A 25,669-nucleotide genomic window follows, 5' to 3' on the forward strand; every position below is an offset into this window, starting at 1 on the left:
CCTACATTAAGGTAAATTGGTGAAAGGTGGGTATAGTACGTCATTCTGTTCCTTCTGCCTAGAATAACCTTTCCCTCCCTTTTTGTCTGTTTAATTCTTACTTAATGTTTTAATGCTCATCTGTCTTGTCACCCTCTAAGTGAAAACTTGCCTCTTTCATTTTTTTTTTTAGCCAACAAACTATTTATTGAACATCTAATATGTGCCTAACACTATGCTAGGAGCTAGTGATCATCCAGCAGTGATAGAACAAACATGGATCCTGTTTTTGTGAAGCTACAGCCAAGTGGAGGCAGAACTATTTATATTTTCATGCTCTCATGGCTCCTTGTCCATTCATATGCATTCTTGCTCTCATAATTCACTCTCTGTTATAGTTATGGTTTATGTATTCTGCTAGAATATAAATTTCTCTTGGTTAGAGTGTATCATGCATTTTCTGTATCCCCAGCACCTAGTATATTCTTAGGCATAGAATGGACAAAATAAATATTGACTGAGTGACTCCTTTATTTTAATCCTATCTAGTACAACAAGGAAATACTGTTAACAGCTTTTTATAAATAGATTAATATTAGTGTAAAATAGAGGAAGTACCTTTAAAATTTTTAATTATGGAAGTGGATTTTATGTTTAAGAATTTTTCCATCCAAAAGAAAGTCTTACAGATTTGTTAGGGCAGAGACATTTCACCTGTTGGTTAGTGTAATTGTAAATTGGTCGGAATTGAGACAAAGCAGATGGTAAATTTATTTCATTCAGAACTGCACCTGTACAGCATAGCAACTAAACGATTTAAACAATTTTTGAATACTTTCAAATGCTAATTTTAATTTTTCAGATCTCTGTGAAAGAGAAATAAGAAAAGCTTTTGAAACCAAGAAAGCTCATTTAAGACATACTGTGCCTTTCAGTGTTTTTTATGGGTTTTCATTTTAGATATAAAAGTATTTAACCTCCCTGTGAAACAAAGGTAATGACCACAAAAAAAGAGAAGAAAGTAGCATTTTTATTATTTATGAGGCACTTGTCACTATATTTGCAGGCTATTTTCTATTAAATGTCAGGAGGTTTTTCTTATAAGCTAGAGATTTGAAGAAATCTCTAAAAAATATTTTTAACATAATATATGACTTAGTTTTCAGCTTTGGTTTTCTGAGTATACTAAAAAAAGAAAAGATGGCATCAAATAAATTCCATAGACCTTCAAATAAATGCAAGTTTTCACTGCTAAATATTGAAAATTTACATTGTTTATAAAGTATGGTTAATCCTTTTGAGCTAAGTAATTTTTTAGAGAAATCAATTATTTGGTAGTGTACCATTTTAACTTAAAACTGGTTTTTAAGACGAAATAGTGGTTAGCTTAAGGTGAATTTTATGATAAGTCATAGCATTTTGAAAATACTTCTGTTTGGTGGGTGATGCAAAAGAAACGCAATGGTTATAACAAGCTTATATGATAGAGACAGTTGGGTTGTGATTGCATTGCTTTGTTTTTATCAGTTGCAATATAGTAGTATAAGTAATGGACTGAGAATCTCTTGGTCTGAGAAGGAGCATTGGACTTGATCTTTCTTTGCTTATCTCCTATTGGTTGTGTGGCCATGGCAGATCACTCTTTTGAGATGGAGTTTCCTTATAAATGTCAAGGTGATGATACCTCACAAGACTCAGATTCAAAGACTGTCCAGTGGTAATCACTTACACCTGAATTCTGGTGATTAGATATTCTTGATTCCAGAGGATTTCCTGGAAGAATAATTATTGTTTATTTCTCTCTCGCTCTGTCTCTCTCTCTCTCTCTCTCTCTCTCTCTCTCTACCTCTCCCTCTTTCCCTCTCTTCCTTTCTGGTCCTTTCAAGCAGGACTTAGGTAAAAGGCAATAGATAACTTTCTAGAAATAAATGTGGTGTCATAGAAAGACTACTAAAACAGAAAGACAAGAGATTTTTGGACTTAACTCTGTATCTTGAAGCTTCCATTTCTGTGCTGCTATCACAGTGTCAGTACTGTTCTAATGTGTAGGTGGTGTGGAAGGAGATTCCTATGTAGAACTGTCAATAGGAAGCATAAATATTCTTCTTGAACCTTTTGTCTCAGTGAAAGGTCACTATTTGGTAAGCTTCCTTTCTTTAGAAAAACTCAGATGTTTATCAGTCATGAGAACACTGGGATCACATTGTATAAATAAGAGCAAAGAAAATAGTGTAATGAGCATCCACATACCTATCACCCATCTCAGCAGTTATCAGTATATGGTCAGTCTTGTTTCATCTGCTCTCACCCCTCCCCCACTCTGAGTTTATAGAAATTTTCATTCTTTAATCTAGCGCTATGAATATTGCTCACAGATTTATATTCTTCACAGACTTTATACTCTGTTATTTAATCAAGTCTTGGAAAGAACAATCATTATACGAGAGTTATACCCAGATCCTGATAGTATGGATTAGCCAGTTACAAGAATCTACCACATGCCAGGCACTGTGCTAGGCATAGGGGGAGCTGGGGTGAGTATGACAGCCATGGTTCCTTCCCTCAGAGTTTATATTCTGGTGGGAGAGGCAGACATTAAACAGATAGCCTTTAAGTAATTATTACATTTATATCTTGAGTTATAGAGGAAGGGATAGAGAGCAGTGTGGTTGTGATGAAAGTGTTCCAGGCACAGGGAATGATCTGGGTTAGGCTGCAAAGGAGAAAAGAGCTTAATAAATTCTAGGGGCTTTAAGAAGGCTATTCTTTTTTTTTTTTCAAAATCAATATTTTATTTAAGGGGTACTTTTACTTCCTTTAAGCAAATCTTTAAAGCCATGTTACTTGGACTTCCCCCTTCAAGCCTCCTGTGGTTCTTCTGTGTTTAATCAGTGGTTCTCCAAGCCCTCAGTTTTCTTTATAAGGCTCAAGAAGGCTATTCTGACTAGAGCACGGTGATCAAGATTGAGAGTGGCAAGTAGATAACACTGCAAATTGGATAGAGGACCCTATCTATTCAGGGTCTGATAGGACATTTTAGTGATATTGAACTTAATCTCCAGGGAGTGAGGGGGGGTAGATAGGGGACTGCTGAAAGATTATAAGCAGGGATATAAAGGAATCAGATGTTCTTTTTTAAGTTATCTCTGACTACTATATGGTTAATGAATTAGAAGGGAACAAATATGGAATTAAAAGGCCAAGTACGAGTCCATTCCAGTGGTTAGGTAGCAGATGAATTTTTCAGACTACAGGGCAGTCTTGAAGGTAGAGAGAAGTGGACAGTTTTGAGAAATATTTGAGATGTAGACTTGCTAGGACTTAGTATTTGGTTGAATGTGGTGGGTCATAGAATGAAAACTGTCATAGCTGGTTCCCAGACATTTTAGAAACTGTTGAGTGTGCCTAACTACACTCATCCAGCTTACAGACACCCCGAAGGAGATCTTTATTGTTATATTAAGATAAATCATTTTTTTGATATCCAGTCTCTTAATACTGTCATAAAAAGAAACATGGTCACTTTGATGCTATAAGTATTTTAAAATTTGTGCTGATTTCTACTAATTATTGTTTTACTTCCTGAATGCTCAAAAACATTCTAAAACTTTGCTAAAGATTGACGTCAGGCTTACCAGTTGATAAAATCCATTCATATTTTTAGGTTGAAACATTTGCCTGTCTGCTGACCTCAGGTACCTCTCTCATTTTCCATTGTTTCATAAGATTATTGGCATTGGTTTTGTAATCCTATCTTTAAGTTCTTTTAGTGTCCTCTGAAGTAATTTTCCTTTGTCTGAAGACTTGCATTAATTTAAAGCAGAGTACCTACTGTTATGTCTGAATCTTTTGAAGCATCATTTTTATTTTAGCTAAGTTTTCACACTTTCTTCTTTGAAAATCATTCTCTTGTTGAAGAAAATGGAAACTAAACAGAAGTTGGATAGTTTAGCTTTCTCTCTGTCATCTCTTAATATGATAACCGTCTTTCCCAATAATGTTCTCCATGCGTTTGTTCTTTCTTTGCCAGACATGGTTTATAAAGCTCGTTTTGTTTTTCCTCCTCTTTTTTTTTTTTTTTTTAAATAAACCTCATCTTGTGCTTGGTGTTGACCTTCCTGCCACTCTTCTTGCATACTCCTTTTATTAGTCAGGATTCTCCAGAGAAATAGAATTAATGCACACACATACACACACACATACACACACACACACACACACAGATTTATTATGAGTAACTGGTTCATGTGATTTTGGAGTCTTACAAGTCCCACAGTCTGCCCTCTGCAAGCTGAAGACTCAGGAAAGTCAGTGGTGTAATTCACTCTGAGTTTCAAGGCCTGAGAACCAAGGATGCTGCTGGTATAAATCCCAGTTCAATGGTAGGAAAAGATGAGATGTCTCAGCTCAAGCAACGGGGCAGGAAAAATGGGGGCAGATTCCTATTTCCTCTGCCTTTCCTTTTGTTCTCTTCAGGTTCTCAACTGATTGGATGATGTCCACTCACATTGGGGTGGGCAGTCTACTGAAATGCCACATATTCATATGCTAATCTCATCCCAAAACACCCTCACAGGCACACCCAGAAATAATGTTTAATCTGGGCATCTGTGGCCAGTCAAGTTGTTGCATAAAATTAACCATCACATTTCTGCTATAACTTGGTTCATCCTTTTTTTTTTTTTTTAATTTTATTTATATTTTTATTTTTGGCTGCGTTGGGTCTTCGTTGCTGCGCGTGGGCTTTCTCTAGTTCTGGCGAGCGGGGGCTGCTTTTGGTTGCGATGCGCGGGCTTCTCATTGCGGTGGCTTCTCTTGTTGTGGAGCACGGGCTCTAGGTGCGTGGGCTTCAATAGATGTGGCATGCGGGCTCAGTAGTTGTGGCTTGTGGGCTCTAGAGCGTAGGCTCAGCAGCTGTGGCACACGGGCTTAGTTGCTCAGTGGCATGTAGGATCTTCCTGGACCAGGGCTCAAACCCGTGTCCCCTGCATTGGCAGGCGGACTCTTAACCACTTCGCCACCAGGGAAGCCCAAGGAAAGAATTGTGATATTAAGTGCATTGCGAAGCCATTGGAGGATTTTTAAGCAGGAGAGTGATGAGATGCAGAATATGATGGAAGAACATTGTAGCTGCTGAATAGAGGGTGGAATAGAGGGAGCCAAGAGTGGAAGTGGAGAGTCTGTAGTAGTAGGTCCAGGTATAAGATGATGGTGGCCTTTAGGGTGATGATGGTAGAGATGGAGAAAAGTCAGTAAATCTGGGGTTTATTTTGGAGGTAGCATTGATAGAATCTATTATTAGATGGGGTGTTAGGTTGTTACTAAACCAAACTTGAGTCTGCTCACCCACACACAGTAAAGCCAATCTACTGACACTGGGTGGTGGTGAAGGAAAGTACAGTGTTTACTGCAGGGCACCAAGCAAGGAGAATGGGCAGTTCATGCTCAAAAGACCCAAACTCCCCGACGGCTTTCAGGGAAGGGGTTTTAAAGGCAGTGTGAGGGAGGGGCTGCAGGGTGTGTGATCAGCTGTTGCACAATTCTCTGATTGGTTGGCATCAAGGTGAAGTTCCAAGCATCATCGACCTTCTGGTTTCAACCAGACTAGGATCTGTGTTCTTGTGGTCAGCAGTTTCCATCTGGTGGGGGCCTGATTCCTTTAAAAACAACTCAGGAATGTGTGTCAGGCCTTTATCTGTATCTTTCAGGGACCTGGGAGTTGGGTGACTGTGCTGTGTGGTGGATTTATAGTCTAAATTGTTACCAGTTTCCCAGCCCAACAGCTATTCTTTATTTCTACATCTTCACATTTCCTAATCATTAACTCTTGAGTCAGCCTTTTGAGACACAAGGGAGGCCTGGGAGACTAAAGCAAAAGCCTTTTACTTCAAAGGACAGGGACACAGGGGCTTGTGTATGGTTTCAAGTTTAGGTTGAAAGAAAGGAAAGAATCATTCCTGAGTTCTGACTTGGGCAGCTAGATGGATAGTAGTGCTTTATACCATGATATGAAATAACTAGATAAAAAATAGGTTTGGGATGGGGAACAAAGCCAAACTGAGAAGGTCAGCCTTGAAGGCAAAATTTGAAATGTGGGCTTCCCTGGTGGTGCAGTGGTTAAGAATCCACCTGCCAGTGCAGGGGACACAGGTTCGAGCCCTGGTGTTGGAAGATCCCACATGCTGCGGAGCAACTAAACCTGTGCACCACAACTACTGAGCGTGCACTAGAGCGCATGAGCCACAACTACTGAGCCAGCCTGCCTAGAGCCTGTGCTGCACAACAGAAGAAGCTACCACAATGAAAAGCCCATGCACCACAATGAAGAGTAGCCCTTGCTCACCACAACTAGAGAAAGCCTGTGTGCAGCAACGAAGACCCAAAGCAGCCAAAAATAAATAAATAAAATAAATTTTTAAAAAAAGTTTGAAATGTCTCTGAGACATTCACGTGCAGATGCATTGAGTTAGAGGTTGATAGAATTAAGTATTGTGAGTGTGTATCAGTAGATGAAGAAAGCTTAACAGATTTGAATTGAATGCTGCAGCTTCTAATGTCATAGTCATTTACTTTAGCAATAAGTGCCCTGTTTATTATTTTATCTTAAAGGATATGACAGTTAATGTCCTAGTGATACAAGGCAATGAATATGGAGCAATCCCATATATTCCTAATGTATGAGAGTTCTTTATATCCACTAACCGTGTTTTGCTTTTTTTCCGCATACAGCTGAGATAGTCGTTTCCCTTATTGTTTTGTCTGCAGTGTAGTAAGATGAATAAGCTCAGTCTGAAGCTGTGTGTGTGGCTTCAAGAATCTACAACTTTTTGAGAAATTTGCTTAGAGAAAATTTGTAACCTGCTTGAGCATTCAAGTTTTACTGCTGAACAAACAAGCATTTTACTATATTATGCTACATGTTTTAAATCAATCTCTTGGTATTCTAACTTTCTGTAATTAGAAATAATGATGAAAATCTAAAAAGTTTATGCATTTGTGTTTTAATATAAAATCATAAAGATACTTTGCTTGGCTTCTGGAGAAAGATTGCTCTTGGGAATTACATGATTTGAATGAATAAATAAATTTGGTAATAATTTGGATCATAGCTTCTTACAGTGCTTTGGGTACACTTGGCAGTGAACATCATGGATAATAAAACTTGGCGAAAACATTTAGACAGTTATTTCATAATACACTACAAATTATACTAACATAAGTTTATTGAAAAGAGTCCTTTAATTACAGTGAATGGTCATATGTTCCAGGGTTAATCAGTGGTAGAGAGAATACATTTTTGTGTATGAGATTCAGTTGATAAATGTACAAATCTATGAGACTAGATTTATACTTCAGTCTAAACTCTGATCAGTACTTGAAAATATTTTTAGTGAACTCTTAGTGTTGCAGGAATACAAAGGTTTAGTTTGTAATGTCATTTTAAATAAAATTCCAAATTATCTACAGTAGGACTACCTTATCATATCTTTTATTTATCTGGTCCAGTTAAAAAACTTTAAAAAAATGTATGCCTTGTAACGTACTGTCACTTTTTTGTAAGGTAAGTTTGGGAAGGTTCAAGAAGCTTTCTCTTATGAATGTTGGTACCCTATATAAAGGAAATGCAGAATAACGTCTGTCGGATATTGATCCAATATCAATATCCGGATATTGATTTTCACTCTTGGACTCATGACCTATTATTATTATTTGAAGTTACAGTATGATTCCTCTTTCTTCTTAAAAACAAAACAAAACATGGTGTACACACAAACACAAAACACATATATATACACAGGTATATATGCATATATAGTTTAACTTACTTTGTTTTTATATTTTTATTTTAGTTTTTAATTTTTTTAATTTAGGTATAATTGACATGTAGCATTATATTATTTTCAGGTGTACAATATAATGATTCAATATTTGTATATATAGCAAAGTCTCACCACCAAAATAAGTCTAGTTAACATGTCATTTTACATAGTTGTAAAAAAATTTTTTTTGTGATGAGAACTTTTAAGATCTACTCTCTTAGCAACTTTCAAATATGCCATACAGTATTATGAACTGTAGTCACCATGCTGTACCTTACCAGTTATAAAATAACTAAAAATAACTAAAATACTGGCTGCACCAGTTTACATTCCCACCAGCAGTGCACAGGGTTTCCTTTTCTCCCCGTCCTTGCCAACACTTGCTATCTCTTTTCTTTTTGACAGTAGCCATTCTGACAGGTGTGAGGTGATATCTTTTTTTGTTTGGCTGTGTTGTGTCTTCGTTGCTGTGCGCGGACTTTCTCTAGTTGTGGCGAGCGGGGGCTACTCTTTGTTGCGGTGCATGGGCTTCTCATTGCAGTGGCTTCTCGTTGCGGAGCTCGGGCTCTAGGCTCACGGGCTTCAGTAGTTGTGGCATGCAGGCTCAGTAGTTGTGGCTCGTGGGCTGTAGAGCGCAGGCTCAGTAGTTGTGGTGCACAGGCTTAGTTGCTCCGCTGGCATGTGGGATCTTCCCAGATCAGGGCTCGAACGCGTGTCCCCTGCATTGGTAGGCGGATTCTTAATCACTGTGCCACCAGGGAAGCCCATGAGGTGATATCTTATTGTGGTTTTGATTTGTGTTTTCCTTATTATTAATGATGTTGAGCACTTTTCATCTACCTGTTGGCCATCTATATGTCTTCTTTGAAAATGTCTGTTCAGATCTTCTGCCCATTTTTAAATTGGATTGTTTAGGGGTTTTTTGCTATTGAGTTGTATGAGTTTTTTAATATATTTTGGATATTAACCTCTTATCAGATACATGATTTGCAAATATTTTTTCCCGTTCGGTAGGTTGTCTTTTCATTTTGTTGATGATTTCTTTCGCTGAGCAGAAGCTTTTTAGTTTGATGTAGTTCCACTTGTTTATTTTTGCTTTTGTTGGTTTTGCTTTTGATGTCAGACTGAAAAAAATTGCCAAGACCTATGTTAAGGTATATGTGCATATATATTTTAACTTATTTTGTTTTTAAATGAATCTTTTGTTTTGAAACTTAATATCGTAATTCTCCTCAAGAGAATGGAAAACCCCAAGTGTACTTACTTTTCGTAATATTTTTTTTGTTTTGTCAATTAGCTCCTGATCACCTTTCTCTAGAGCAGTGTTTCTCAAAGTGTAGACAATGGGACAGAAGTATCAGTTTTAGCTAGGAACTGACTAGAAATGTATCCTAAACCAACTGAGTCAGAAACTCTGGGGCAGATCCCAGTAACCTGTGGTCCAGCACCCCTCCAGGTGATTGTGATGCACTAAAGTTTGAGAGCCACTACTCTTGAGCAGGATTTCTCAGGGTTGGCACCATTAGATATTTTGGACTGGATAATTCTTTGATGTTGGGGTGGCGTCAGGGAGGGGCTGTCCTGTGCATTATAGGATGTTTGGCAGCATTCCTGGCCTCTGCCCACTCACTAGATGCCAGGAGCACACTACTCCCCGTTCTCAATCATCACATTAATAAATGTCTCCAGACATTGCCAGATATCACCTAAGCGGCAGAATCACCCCATTTGAGTACCACTGCTCTGAGAGAGGTGATGTAGAATTAATGCATAAAACTGCTTCTCCATTAAAGTAGCAGTGATCATTTATTGAATCCCCAAGTTCTGTCCTGGGTACTTTACATGAATTATCACTGTCATCACAACAGCCTTGTAAGATGTGTTTGAAAGTCTAAAGCCTGGGCCAATTTATTTATGAAGTTTCTCATCTGTTCCACCAACTCAGCCTTTGAGAACTACTATGTTCAGTTGTTACAGTGACTCATTTAGGCTGTATTTGGAACTATATTCTTTAAACAAAAGGACTTTGACATGTAAACAAATTAAAAAGTTAGTTTAATCAGTTAACTCTTCTTGTATGTAAACATAACCATGTGAACTTCTTATTGTAAACTTAGCTATAATTGTTTCTGGATGATGAGGATTATTTTATTTTTGTTGAGGTGACTATTAAATGACAAATGAATCAATAGTATGCTGTCATTTCAGTAAGACTGTTTACATTTTTTAAAAATTCATTTATTCATTTATTTTTGGCTGCGTTGGGTCTTCGTTGCTGCGTGCGGGCTTTCTCTAGTTGTGGCGAGCGGGGGCTACTCTTCGTTGCAGTGCGCGGGCTTCTCATTGTGGTGGCTTCTCTTGTAGAGGAGCATGGGCTCTAGGCGCACGGGCTTCAGTAGTTGCAGCACATGGGCTCAGTAGTTGTGGCTCGTGGGCTCTAGAGCACGGGCTCAGTAGTTGTGGCACACGAGCTTAGTTGCTCCGCGGCATGTGGGATCTTCCCGGACCAGGGATCGAACCCATGTCCCTGCATTGGCAGGTTGGTTCTTAACCACTGCACCACCAGGGAAGTCCCTGTTTACATTTTTTGAAGTAACATGTGTCTTCCATATTTTTCCTTTTCCTTCTTTTGCTGCCTTTCCTCTCCCTCTCCAGCTTTCTATGTGGCACTTGATCTAGTTCTGAATATGTTGATAACACTTCTTTCCCGCTCTTGCCTCTCATTTAAACTTTTACCTACTCTCTGACCAATTCTTTCATTATCTTTCTAGGGTCTGGATGACCAGATAAACATTTTAGCTCAACAGTCTAATTAATGAGGGCCAGTGTGTTACCTATTCCCAGGTACCTATTTCATGTACTTTTTAACAAAGACCTAGAAATTACTTTATTGAGAATTCTAGAATTTCCTCCCCCTCCACTCTCCCAGTCCTATCCCTGTGACGTTCTATTTACTCCATCTCTGCCTGTGCAGACCAGTCCTGACTAGTGGCTGTGATAATGAGTTCTGGATGTCACGGTTCTCCATATTAATGATGTTTTTTTCTGAACCAAAGAAGTAACTGCTGTTCTATAGCAGTGCTAATTTGTTATTATTCATTGCATGTCTCTTTTATTGCTTTAGAAACTGTAAAAGATTCAGAAATCCTTTTATGTGAAAATTACATTTAAATATTAAACTATTCCAGTGTTTTAATTAGCATTCAGAGAGTTGCAAGATTTTAACCCAAATGCTGGAAAACTAGAAAAGAAGCAACCTATAAAAAATGAGTGCAAAATAAACAAATTTGTGTATCTAAGATACAGCGTGTTCAGTCAAGTCCTGATTATTATCTTCAAAGTGGCTTTCTACTTAAGAAGCATTTCTTCCCACAGGGTCCCTTTAGGATCCGGACTATCTCTGGTTCCTGGGCTTTTCTACATCTAGCTTATTTCTATCTTTCTCTGTAGAGGAATATCAATAAAATATCCCAAATGGTATTTTTAATTGGAGTTTATTTGCATAAAAGATTTAACCAGATTCAGATTTCGCTTTATTTCACATTACCATAAACCACACGCAGAAGTACACTTCAAGATATATGCCTCTTTTTCTTAAACTAGCTTCTTGTTTTTGTTAATAAACTCACATTTTTTTTCCTACAAGTATATTAACCTGCACTTAACTTTTCGCTTATTTTAAGGTGAAATTATTTTTATGTGGGTTTTTAAAACCCTATAAAAACATTTTTGCGAGAAAAAAAAAGGTATTGCTATTTGTCCACTCAGAATATAAGGAAGGAGGAGCAGAGGAAAAAAGGCAATTAGTGGACATCTAATATCTGGGAAGGAGGAAGAGAAGAGAGCAATTGCATAGGCTCATTGAGTGAAGGAGAAAGGCTTTACATACAGAAGTTTCCCCCCAAAAGTGGCGGGGGAGGGTGGTGGTTGTGATGGGATGAATTGGGAGATTGGGATTGACATGTATACACTAATGTGTATACAATAGATAACTAATAACAACCTGCTGTACAAAAAATAAATAATATAAAATTCAAAAAAAAGTTTCCCTCCAATATTTTTATCATCATTTATTTTAAGGCGTTATTACACTCAGAATAATATTCTGTGAGATTCAGATATTTGAGTGTAAATGAATAAGTTGAGAAGCACTGGTAGAATAATTTCAATAACTTTATTCTTATTTCTACTGGAATTCTTAGAAATCCTGATTAACTTTTAGGATACATTATATATATCACTTATTACTAAAACCTACTGAATACATTTAAAATAATAGTATTTATTCTAAAATAAACTCACTATAGGAAGTAATATAGTTTATAAAATGTTGGGTGGGCCCTATTTTTGGGGCCTTGGGGACTTGTATAATTTTACAAGTCAACTTTGTTTTGATAATGAATGAGTTGTTATAATAAATAAATTTTGTAGTAATTGCCACCTGAATAATCCTAGTAGCTAAAAGTTAAACTATGGTTGAATTTTCCAGTTTTACTCATCATTGCCCATGTCTGCTTTTAAGAGGTAGTTCCTAATTGAATGATGTTTTCAATTATCAGTTGCATTTTTCCTTGTTCTCATTGAAAAATAATGCCTTAATGTACCTGTTGAAGTAAATTTTTATTTACTTAAATGTTTATTAAGTATTTATTTCTGCAGCAGCTACTGCTAACTGTTCAGTTTGTGATCTGTAACTGCCAAAGGAGACAAGATTTGGTAAACTATTATACCTGACACTACCATGAATTTTGAAGTATAGGACTATGGAATTTTTGATAATATGAACATTCTGTTCATTAATAGTTTCTCAGATTCCTGTTAATCATACGTCATTGAATTGACTCAACTTGGAGTTTTAACAAGCAAACAGTGTTTTAATTTATAGAAATGTAACTGAAAGTTTTCTGTGATATGGTAGCATCCCTGAGAATCTACTGGCCTGGTGACCTCAAGCAAATCATTTACCTGCTTTGAACCGCAGCTTCCCTCAATAAGTTGCTTTGAAAATCAAACAACATAAAATTCATTTAGGGTTTTAAAAAAACAGTTAAATTCTGTTCAGGTATGTTATTAATAAAAATGATCTCTGAGGTTCTACTATAATCAGAACCCATAACTTTTCACTCTAGCATCACTTGAGTTATTTTAATACCACTTCTTTACCAGCCTAACTTTTTAAAAAAAATTTATTTTTGGCTGTGTTGGGTCTTTGTTGCCGTGCGCGGGCTTTCTCTGGTTGTGGCGAGTGGGGGCTACTCTTTGTTGCGGTGCGCGGGCTTCTCATTGCGGTGGCCTCTTGTTGCGGAACACGGGCCCTAGAGCACGCGGGCTTCAGTAGTTGTGGCACGCGGGCTCTAGAGCGTAGGCTCAGTAATTGTGGCGCATGGGCTTAGTTGCTCCATGGCATGTGGGATCTTCCCGGACCAGGATCGAACCCGTGTCCCCTGCATTGGCAGGCAGATTCTTAACCACTGCGCTACCAGGGAAGTCCCCAGCCTAACTTTTAACATGCTTTTTACTTAAGCATCTGTCACTTGGTCACCTGCATTAGAAGAGAAGTGGGCGGGGAGGACTTGAACCATCAAGCACTACTAATGCACAATAAAGGACCAATCGGACCCATTAGAAATTGTGATAACTTTATGTATGTCAATTTGGCTTCCCCAACTACATATTAAGTAAAGGAGAGTCCGTGTACTTGTTTTATATTTTGGTTTTTAATTCTCTACAGCTCCCAGTACTCAATTAGGTACATAATAGGAGTAAATAAACACTTTAATAGATTTAACTCTATGCAGATCCTACAAAGTAAAAACTTAATTGAGTACACTGTTACTTCTATCAGTTGTTTTACTTTTTCTTTTCTCTTCCTTGCCTAGAATTAAACAGGAGATTCATAATATGAACTATTTGCAAATGGGGGACTTCTTTTAAAGAGGCATTTTTCATGTAGCCACCTTGGACAGATGAGATGGATTTGAAATAGAACAGAATTTACCTGTAATCATATTACATTTACTAAATTCCTATGATGTCCCAGTCCTGGATATGCCTTCTTAGTGATTCTTCCTAAGAATTTGATAAACATTATAACTTTAAAAATGAGGAAAAGAGCTTACAGGGCTAGTAAGAGATGGGACCAGGATTTGATCCTAGATCTCTGATTCTAAAGTCAGTGTATTTTCCAGTACATCTGGAGGCTGTTAACTCTGGCTACATATTAGAATCATCTGGGAGTTTCCAAAAAATACAGTTCCAGGGAATCTGAAATAACTGGTCTGGAGTGGGTCCTTGACATTAGTATTTTTTTTAAAGTTTCTCAGGTGGTCCAGGTAGGCAGCTAAAGCTGAGAAATGTTGCATTATATATTGCATCTCCAGTGACCGCTGGTGCCCCACCCACCTTTTTAAGCTTTTGTTATTTGTCTATGAATAATTATTAATAAAATTTTCTCATTTACAGTTTCTCATCAGAAGCATGAGGAATTTGTATTAAAATAAAGATAGAGTATCCTGCATAATAAACATTGCAAAGATAGTAGTGAATGTAATGGAGTATCTTTTTCTCCATTGGTCTTTCAAAAGTTAAAATAGATTTTTGTTTTTGTCTTATGACTTTGGAGTGCTCTGAGTGAAGTAAAAATGGGCTTGGTAACATGTTAAATTTGTTTCTGGCCCTCTGAATTTAGGAAAGTGATAAACTGTAACTTAGGCTGAGAGGAAAAATATTTTCTCGATTTACAGTAGTTTTGAAAGGTAACAAGTCAGGTAATCTGTTTAAAAATCTATAGGTGATTTACACAGGAATACATTTAGTTAATTAGCGCTGGCCTGCCACTGGCTATAGCTCTTTAAATCTCTTTTTGGCAAACAAGCTACTTTAAAAATTGTCTTTTAGAGTCAGTGAAGACTTGAATATAATTGAAGGTCATTCTTCCTTTTTTTATTTTTAACATGAGCACATAGAATAAGTTGGGGTTTTTTTACATTATGATTTTTTTTGAATTTTGAATCCCTTTTATGTTGTTACTGGCCCAATTTGAAAATAAATTTGAAGTAAATGTTTCTTAATTGGTTGAAATACAGTAATTGAATTCTGTCTATTAAAATAAAGTCAACTACTGGGATTGACTCTTGGAATGCATTTTAATTGGGGGAGAGAGACAGTAACTAATTAAACACGTAAATAGGGTAATTTCAAAGAACGGTAAGTCTTTAGAAGAAAACAGGATAATACTTTAGCTAGAATTATGAGGAAATTCTCCCCTGAGGAGGTGACACCTCTTTTGAGACTTGGATGATGACAAAAAAGCAGCTACATGAAGATTAGAAAATTGGGGGATTCCAAGCCTCTAACTGTGATGTGGGGATAAGCTTGGTGTTTTCTAGGGACAGAAAAGAAAAATAGTGTGATTTGGAGCTTTAGTAAGCAGATTGGTAGGCAGCGAGATCTCAGAGGGATGCAGGAACCGTTGCATTCCAAGGGAGTGGGAGGGGGCTGAAAGGAACCAGCTTCCTGGGAAGGAGGTATTTCATTACCAACATTTTGGTTGCTTGCATGCAGAGTTTGAGTGGGGAGCAGTCTGCCCCATTTGTAGCCAGTAAGGAGATGCAATGGATTTTTTCTTTTAATAATGATTCTAGTACTTAACTTCAAATAATCGTATTGTTAAAGTACATTATAAAGCATTATTCCTTATGGCCCATTAGAAAAATGTTTGGAAATTTATTCATTCATGGTATGATTCAATTTATGTTTTAAAAGAGCATTCTGGATGCTGTGTATTATGGATACAAGTGGAAGGGCAGAGACCAGTTAGGAGGCTGTCACAATGATTCAGATGAGAGATGATAGTGGTTTAGATGAAAGTTGTAGCAGTGAATACAGAGAGAATTGCACTGTAAAAATATATATTGATTCCTCTCCTTGATGCCAGTTTTGTAGACTGTGTGTTACAACATCTTTAATGTATTCCAAGAGTGAATCCCAGTAATTGACTTTATTTTAATAGACAACACTTCTTTTTTAGGGCAGAGGAGTATGGTAGTTCCTCCTTATTCATGGTTTCGTTTTCCACAGTTTCAGTTTCCTGTGGGCATACGTGGTCTGAAGATATTAAATGAAAAATTCCAGAAATCAATAATTCACAAGTTTTAAATCGTGCACTGTTCTGAGTAGTATGATGAAATCTTGCTCCGTCTCACCTCAGCATGTGAAGTATAGGGGATGATTCCAGTATATCCACACTGTATGTGCTACCCTCCTGTTAGTCACGTAGTAGCCGTCTCAGTTATCACATCAACTGTTGTGGTATTGCTATGCTTGTGTTCAAGTAACCCTTATTTTACTTAATAATGGCCCCAAAATGTTAGTGATGCTGGCAATCGGGATCGTCTCTTACTGTGCCTAATTTATAAATTAAACTTTATTACAGGTATGTAGGTATAGGAAAAGACACAGTTTGTATAGGATTCGGTACTATCCGCTGTTTCAGGCATCCACTGGAGGTCTTGGAACGTATCCCACATGGATAAGGGGAGACTGCTGTAAATGTCTTCTCTCAGTTTATTCTGAGGCAGTGATGCTCCAGGTCAGAGATTTCCTCAGATCCAGGTTTTATTGCTCTTTTGATTCACTCAAACAACAAATTCCCCAGGGTACAATCCTATTGCCAAGATGAGTGTTTACGAACAGGAGTAAGGATTGACCTTCTCCTGGTTTGGTTCTCCTCTCAGCCTTAATACAGAGGCCAGCCTGCTGGTCCTGCCTACTTCTGTCTTCATGACAAATTTTCAGGGGTCCTTGAAGCATTTGCAAGACTTCTTTGAAGATATATCACAGTAACTTGAAACCTCAAACAGAAGTTCTCATGGAAATGTATGGGTGTAGTTCTGTTAAGAAGCATCCAAGCACCAGTGGACGTGCTGCCGTACACAGAATGCTCCCTTCCCTGGGTCAGCCCTAACTGTCCTGTTAACATATGACTCAGAGGACAAATGAGTTTGAAGATACAGGTCACATATTTAACACACCTGTGTTTGGTACCCTACCAGTAATTACTGGTTTTTTTCCCCTCATATTTTGCTTCACAAAGATGTTTACTATATTACATGTTAAGAAATTAATTCAAATAGGTCTATACTTGGACATGTTTTCTGTTAGAAATTTTGAAAGCCTCTGGTCAAAACACCATGTATATCGCATGGCCGCCTGTAGTACTGATTTGAATAATACTGTTGATAAATGCGGACTTTTGTGAGGAGCGTGTTCCCTTCAGTAGTGATTTTCAACCATTTGCTTTTCTCTTTAAAGAAAAGCTTAGAGCCTGTGTTTTACGGGCCATCATGATCTGACACTTATTTAGGGAGCTGTAAATCTGTTCTTTTTGACATCACAGACTTAAAGAGCAGGAAGTGGATGGTGTGCATGTGGAAGCCATTTCACCCCTTTCTTATGGTTATATCCCAGCCAGCGATACCACATTACTGAATTGAGGCTGGGTCGCAGTCCCTTAGATGTCCTCCACGTTTCCTGTGGGATCCTGTAGATGAATACATTGTTTGTGGCATTTGAATATTAAAAATTATTTTGCCCTGAGTTCTTAATAAAGCTTAAGTGGAAGAGCAGAAACATCCTTTAAGATTGCCACTTTTTTCTGCAGCTTTTTCCATGTGAGGAACAAAGAATACAAGTGTAATCAATTTATTTTTCATGCTTCTTAGGAAGATCTTTGGTTTAAAAAAATTTTTTTTCTGGATTTTAAAAAAATTTCCAAGACCAATGTAAAAGCTTAATTCAGCAGAGAGTGAGAAAAAAAAATTGGTGGCCACCAGGATTTTGAGGAATTCTGTTTTTAATATCTTTAAAAAAAAATAGATTGACTTTCTATAGCACAGCTATAGAAAACAGAAACCAACTTATCAATCATATTCTTAATAAGCTCTGGCAAGAAGTACGTTAAGTTACTTTCTTTTCTCCCATTCTTTGTATAAGGTAAGTGACTGCTAGTTTTAATTTTCTTCTACTTAGTAGTTTGTTTTGTTTTAGAATTAGAACTAAATTAATGTGAAAGCTGTTGAAATAGATGTACATTTACCTAACTTTACAGTTTAAAAAATGAGCGGCTAAAGACCATTGCGCTTCTTTTACTTGCAGGTACTGTTTTTGTGGCCAATGACACAAATAACTAAATTTACAACTTAATTATAATAACTAATAACGTAGTTCCAATATTCAAAGTATTGTTTGGTAACAGGTTAATATGTACTTGATTCATTACCATGTAGGAAGTTAGCAATACATCCTTACTCCAATTTTATTTAATTATTGACTAAGGGATAGAAGAGTTCCTGATGTTACAAAACCCAGTGTGAAAGACATTTGGTTATAAACTGAAACTCAGCACTGATTTTCTTTTAATTTCTTTTATTTGTGTCTTTCTTGTTAATAACTTTGACTTACAAAAGTTAGATTATTCTTGGTTGGAATGTTTTTGGTTTTGTTGAGGAAATGCCTATTTTATATAAGAACGTAACATTTTTATAAGAAGATAAAGCTAATCTTAATTAATACAGATTTTTATTATGTCTTTATTCCTTTAAAACATAGTTGTATCAGACTAGGTCCAGTCAGGAGATAGAAACCACACAGAGGGTTAAATAGGTTAAGTATTATATACTGAATGGTTAAACTCTGGTAAAAGAGTAACTGAAGATATAAGAAAATCGTATCTGGTACCCTAGGGCTAAAGAGGAAGGTCACACTTAAAAGGAGCCCCTTCCCAGAGCTGGGTTTAGAACTCATTGGAGAACGTATATTCCAGCCCATTGGGTTAGTAGAGAAATTCACTATTTTGCCCAGATTGGAGCAGGTCTGCAGTGGCTGGGAAGTCAGGAAAATCTGGAGTGTGGGCCACCAGCAACAAGTGGCACAGGCATGCAGAGGGACTGGCGTCTCTGTGGGAAACTGTAGGCCAGCCACCCATATGGGCCTGCAGCGGAAAGCAGGGTGCTAATTCGGGCAAGGGACCTTCGGTGTGTGTGTGTGTAGGCAGGAGCCCCTTTCTCCTGCAGTGTCCTTTCAGTACTCTCTACTGAGAAAGCTTAATGTGATTGTCACGCTAGAGATGCTTAAAGAAATTGTGTCCATTATGCCTGTGTATATATTGAAGGGTGAATTTGGAGCTGAGAGTCAGTAAATTGGTAATGTGCACAGTAATGTTTCTTTTTCCAGTTTACTTTTTTGCAATATAGGTACGTGAAAGCTTTTTACTAATTACCTTTCTGTACTTTTTGTTTGTTTGTGTTTGCTTTCCTTCCTTTAGCCCTATTGACATTTTGAGTCAGATAATTCTTGGTTGTGGAGAGCTGTCCTATGCATTGTGGTATGTTTAGCAGCATCCCTGTCTTTTACCCACTAGATGCTAGTAACACACACATATTGGTGACATCCAAAAATGTCCCCAGACCCACAGGGGAGCAAAATCTTCCCTGGTTAAGGACCACTGCTTTCGCCCATTTTTTCCCCTCTGTTAGAAACAGTATAAATTTTTCATTTAATAGAGGTTTGCTTGTGGTTTTTAATAAGTTATATTTTGATAAAGAGGGTGTCTTAAATAATTACAAAATTTTATTTTTGGAAGAGGTATTAGAACTATTTAACTCCTTTTATTTCATCTGTAAGTGAATTAGGGCAGAATTTTCAGTTGATTTGTTTCTAGTCTAGCTATTAAGTTGCAGACCTAGGATTAGAATCCAAAAATTTTAATGAAAAGTTATATATGTAGTATTCTGTTATTCATTGATTCAAGAGCATGTGTTGTGCATGCACTGTGGTAGGTGTTAGAGATTTAATGATGAGGCAGTGAGTAAAATTTTAGCAGTGCATGAAGAATCACTTTATGTAGCTATCACATTCTTGCTTGATACTTGAAAGTAGAAAGATACTTTTAAAAAAGCATTGACTGAATAATTGATTCATACATGAAAGAATTGTGGTTAAAGGAGCTACTCTTAGCGTTAAGATGCAGTTTTGTGGTTGCAACTGTTGAAACGGTTGTGGGCTTTGAATCAGAAGACCAAGAGTCTTGTCTTGGTTCTTAACTAAACTCATAACAAGCTGGACCTTAGTTGTCATCTGTGAAATTGCCCTGGACTGACTGGGTTCTAAATTCCCTATCCTACCAGTTCTATTGTAGTATGTGTCTTTCCCCAGATTGGAGTTGAAAATGAGATTAGAGAAGGCCTAGAGCCTGTCACAGTCATCTAAGAAGAAACAACTAAACTTTTTTTTTTTTTTTTAAATATCTTTATTGAAGTATAATTGCTTTACAATGGTGTGCTAGCTTCTGCTTTACAACAAAGTGAATCAGTTACACATATACATATGTTGCCATATCTCTTCCCTCTAAACTTTGTTTTTTATATATAATTATGACGGCTTAAGCAGTATGAATAGATTGCCAGTAAATTGGGTTGAGATGAGTCTAGTAATAGAGAATATACCAGGCTGACCTGAGATTCTGGAGTATTCACGTACTTTACAGAGATTTGATTCTGAGATAAATTTCTGTGTATAAAAAATATTTTAAGGTAGAAATCTGGGTGAGTTAAAGGCGTTAAAAAACAACACACAGAATGGGAAAAAAAATAGTTGTGTATTATTTATCAGATTAAGGGGCTTGTATCCAGAATACATAAAGAACTCTTACAATACTCAACAACAAAAAGATAAACAACCCAGTTAAAAAGAGGACAAAGGATTTGATAGACATTTCTCCAAAAGAAAATATATTAATGGCTAGGAAACAAATGAAAAGATACTCAGCATAATTAGTCTTTAGGGAAATGGAAATCAAACCATAAGGGGATACCACTTCACACCCACTAGAATGACTATAATAAAGAAGATGGGCAATAATGTGTTGGCAAGGATGTGGACAGATCAGAACCCTCATACATTGTTGGTGGGGATGTAAAATGGTGCAGCCTCTTTCGAAAGCAGTTTGGCAGTTCCTCAAAACATAGTTACCATATGGCAGATAAACAGTTACTGTGTAACTCAGCAGTTCCATTCTTAGGTAATATGCCCAAGAAAATTGAAAATACGCATCCATACAGAAACTTATATGTGAATGTTCATGGTAGCATTAATCATAATAGCCAAAAAGTGGGAACAACCCAAATGTCTACAAACTGATGAATGGGTAAACAAAATGTGGTATCTCCATAGAATGACATATTATTTGGTAGTAAAAATGAAGTTCTGATACATGCTACGACATGAATGAACCTTGAAAACATAGTAAGAAAAAAAAACAGATGCAAAAGACCACATATTTTATGATTCCATTTATATGAAATCTCTGGAATAGAATAGAGATTAGTGATTTCCAGGGGATGGGGGGTGAGGGCATAATTATTAATGGGTACAGGTTTCTTTTGGGGATGATGAAAATGTTCTGAAATTAGATATTGGCAACTCTGAATATGCTATCAACCACTCAGTTAACACTTCAAAAGGGTGAATTTTATGGTATGTGAATTATATATCAGTAAAGTGGGTTTTTTTTTGTTTAAAGCAAGCCTTACATTTTTTAAAAGGAGTTGTTTAATCAATCTAAGATTAAACTGCAACTGACAGTTATTTCTGACAGTTATTTCTTAAGTGTCAGTTTCACATTTCTTTCAAAGCCTGTCCTATAATTTTATCTTTTTTCTGTTTAATGTGTACTCTGTTTGGTATTTTTACTTTGTTTCTTTAAACAATTTGTGGTTAAACTTTAGGTCACTTGAAGCTGTGCCTTTATAGTTTAGACAGTAGGAATAGGACCAAGGGAATCGAGACATTCATCTATACCTGATGTTTTTTGCTGTGGTAACACCAGTAGTCATAATCTGTTTAGGGTTTCTCTTATGAGAAAAAATGTCTATGGAGATATCTAGGAAAAGGAAGCAACAATAATGTAGAAAAAAATTAATTTTATATCTTGCTTTATGTTTAGTTATGGAAAGATAAGTTTAAGAAAAATAGTATAGAAATAATGCCCTTTCAGAAACTTCTATGAGGATGGATGCTTAACAACTTTCATCTCTTCATATGAGGTATTAAATTATAATGTTGTTCATTTTTAATGAATAATTTATCATTACAGACAGATTTGACCAGTTTTGGGCCATCAATCGGAAACTCATGGAATATCCTGCAGAGGAAAATGGATTTCGTTACGTCCCTTTTAGAATATACCAGGTAGGAAGTAACATTTTTAACAATACCAACTTATGAAAGCCTTGGACATCTTACTTCTTGAAGCGCTCTAGTCCAAAGTCTTTTCAGTTTGCATAGTAACTGAATAACATTTATTAGGGTTTTCCAGATCTCTTCCTTTTGGTGGCAGTCAAATCAGAGACTGCACTGTGAAATATGTGACTCATTTAGTTGGTGCTCTTTATTTGCAGATTTTGTATTTGCAGATTAGCCTGCTTGCTAAAATTTATTTGCAACCTCAAAGTCAGTACTCAACAGTACTACCCTGGACATGTGCAGAGTGATGAAAAATTTGATTTGCCCATGTGCACATTTTCAGTGATGCTGTGCCTTCTTGTTTCTGCTCTCATACTGTAAACAAGTGACTTTTCCCAGTCTATTTAGTGCCACGTTCTTCACATTTTTGTGCTTTTTGTTGGTAATTTTGATGTTAAAAATGACTCCCAAGCATAGTGCTGAAGTGCTATCTTTATACAGAAACATACATAAAACAAGGTTATGTATTGACGAGTTGAAGACATGTGACCAGAGACTTGCAGTAACCCTTGTAGTCCCCCTAAGAACAATGGTTCAGTATTTGTTAATTCAGTGTTTGCAGTAACTTTATAGAACATAAGTACCACAGATGAGAATCGACTGTATTTGTTTTAGATGATGGGTCTTCAGTGTTGTACAACAAAATAAATAGTAGCGTCTCATTACTGTACACTTTCATGGGGTTAAGAAGCTCCATGTTTCTGTAGAGTACTTTAAAACTACCATGTGTTTCCTATATAGCAATACTGAGTAAATTTTCATTGAATGAATGGTATCCAGAAAGCTAGTTGCCTACTATCATGGAAAAAGCAGTTAAGAATAGGAATTAGAAACACAGTGTCACAAACATAGACTCTCATCTAGCAGGCCCTCCATTCAAACTCAAAGAGATTGTGTCATAACTTCCCTCTGTAGCCATTTTTACTATCTCACAGTCTTTACTCATAGTTACTTCTACAGTTATTTTTTAATCTTTTATAGCGCCATCAGATTAATGTGTGTTCAAAGAGGAAAACAAACTGTCTAATTGAAAAGTAAAAAACAAAAATCCCAATATACTCAAAGAATGAAAAGTTTTTATGACTTAAATAAGGTTGCTCCTCATTTATTTCATTAACATAATGGCAAATAGACTATGTTTAGATCATGGATTCATAATATGTACAATAGAAATAAAATGAGAAAAATGCTTGATGGAATAAGACCAGATGATCTAATTAGCTACACTCCTCTGCTTCCTTTTTTCAGGAAAGTAAAATTTTAATTCCACAAGTCTTTGTTAAGCACAAATATTACCCACTGGGTTTGGAAATGCCATAATTTATTTATTTATACTTTATCTTGTATCATGAAGAATCTGAGGCAATTTACAAGAATATATTTTGTATAGTCACAAAATAGAAAAAGTTTGAAATTTAAAATTAGAGCCACCAAAGATATAAAATGGAAACCCAGCATGAAATGACCTACGCTATGAATAAGTGAAATCCTCAAATTTATTAAAATTGACCTATAAATTTGACCCCAAGCTTCCTTTTAGCCAGAGCAAAGGGGAAAGAAATGTGATGAGATATAATTTTGTTTTTCATTTTATATATGATGAAAACTTACTAGGTCATCAGGAAAGCTAACTTTTCTTGGGTACCACCTAGGAAAGAAATTCTCACATGGCCTCATTCTGAAGGGACAGGGCAATATATCCTTTATACCTTACCTACAGTAAAAATATAATAATAGTTTCAGTAAAGCTGCTACCTAAAGTGTCACTCAGTGATAGCTAAAGACAATGTGTCATAAGCCATGGATCATCCACAGTATAATAAAGACTTAGCGAAGTAATGGGAAGGCTAAGGCAGAATAAAATTTTAGGTTATTTTATGGAAGAATGTGTTTGTCAAATAAGAAGGAAAGTAATTGATGGAGCAAGGCAATTGAGGATTGGGATTAACCAGTAAAGTTTAGCCCAAGAGAAGAGAGGTTTGCAGAGACCTGTTAAGGAAAAGGAAGGGAAACATTGTTGCTGCTCACATGAGAGAGTCTCAGTCTTCTCTGTACAGGCAGCAGAGAGGTAGAACAGTTTCGGCAACTGTTACATTAAACAGTGGGCAAATAGGACAGTGCCTATATCTGCATAAAATAATGTGAGAAAGGTGGCAGGAAGCCTAGTTGTATAGAGAGAAGAAATGTCTCACATTACATGAATTGGTACTGACCACCTCAGGTATTCCCTAAGAGAACTTCAGGAGTGATTTTACAGAACTAGATTCAGTAGTGATATGCTTTAGTTATTCCACTGAGAAAAGCCAAAATTGAGTCAGATTTTATGGACTAAGTATAGTACTTATAGTGGGTAGGATCCTTCATGTGGTCTATAAATCTCATAGGGAGAGGCTACGTCTTCACCATCACTGACATAGATATTGGTGATTAAAATACTGATTAAAAACAGTAACAGGTTATTACAGAATTTTAGAGTGGTCCTGAAGTTTTCTGAGTAGATTTCTTTTTTTTTTTTTTAATGCAGCAGCCCACTTTGGGGTTGAACTTGGAAGGGGTGGGTAGATGGGGATAAGTGAGATTGACTCAGGTGGCTTGACTCTGTCCTCCTGGGGACCAGTGGTTATAGCATCACATACTTATGGAAATTCTGAAGCACAGTTTGCAAATCTCTTTATCTAGGCCTGGACAGGTTCAGTGATTTGCCCAAGTTAGGTAATTCTTGATCTAACTAGCACTGTGGATACACTAATACACTCAACATGCTAGTGATATCTTTGAAGGCAAGGCTAGTTTTTTTTGTTTGTTTGGGTTTTTTTTGTTTTTTCCTTTTTAAATCTGTGTAGTAGGATTTAGCACAGTGTTACGTACACTGTAGGTGCTTCACAAGTAACTTACTTCGTTGAATCTTGGAATATTAAAAGCACCAAAGATCACATAATTCTGAAGCTGAAAAAAGACTTTATAGTTCAAATAATCCAAAACTGAAAGAACTAGCTGGCTTTAACAAGGATAGTGCTGTTGTAATAGTTGAAGAAAAAACACTTTTAAAATTAATTCAAATGGTGGGAGAATAGTAGGAGCAAGTGGAAAAGAGCTGTTGGAAGGGTTGCATCCAAAAACAGTGCATGATAGATCAAGATCACAGTTTTGCCTTATTCACCTAATCTGACAATTTGTGACTTCATGTAAACCTCTCTGAGCTCGCCAAGTTGTCAGATATTTGAGACATAGAGGCCAAAGCAGTTTCCCTTGAAAAACAGTTAGGTTTCCTACTAAGAGCACTGCACTAGAAGGGAGGCCTCTAAGGCTCTGTGGGAGGTGTGACACTGACTAGTTGTGTGTCCACAGGCGCTTACTGTCTTGCTGGGCCTTCGTTTCCTCATCCACAAAATGAAAAGGGCATGACTGAGTGAATTTATACATCTGGTCAGAATTGTTCTTTAAAGAAGCCATATTACAGGTTTATCTAATTGTACCACTGATATTCTTTTTCAAACACCTTATACTCCTGATTTCAGAGCAGATTTATTATTTTTACGGTAAGCACAGTTCTTTCCTTTATGGCAGTA

General features: G+C 36.7%; 1 protein-coding gene across 4 annotated transcripts in view; it reads left to right on the forward strand.

Moving 5' to 3' along the window:
• The window catches only part of ATG5 (autophagy related 5), a 116,620-nt gene that overhangs the window by 44,165 nt on the left and 46,786 nt on the right, over positions 1 to 25,669 (forward strand). For 3 of the 4 annotated variants that reach the window (XM_061206856.1, XM_061206855.1, XM_061206858.1), the window contains one exon: positions 21,952 to 22,046. In XM_061206856.1, coding sequence (XP_061062839.1) covers positions 21,952 to 22,046 — 95 coding nt within the window. The remainder of the gene's footprint in view (positions 1 to 21,951; positions 22,047 to 25,669) is intronic. The other variant, XM_061206859.1, reaches the window with a different exon arrangement.

The sequence above is a fragment of the Eubalaena glacialis genome, chromosome 12, assembly GCF_028564815.1.
Source record: "Eubalaena glacialis isolate mEubGla1 chromosome 12, mEubGla1.1.hap2.+ XY, whole genome shotgun sequence".
Lineage (NCBI taxonomy): Eukaryota > Metazoa > Chordata > Mammalia > Artiodactyla > Balaenidae > Eubalaena > Eubalaena glacialis.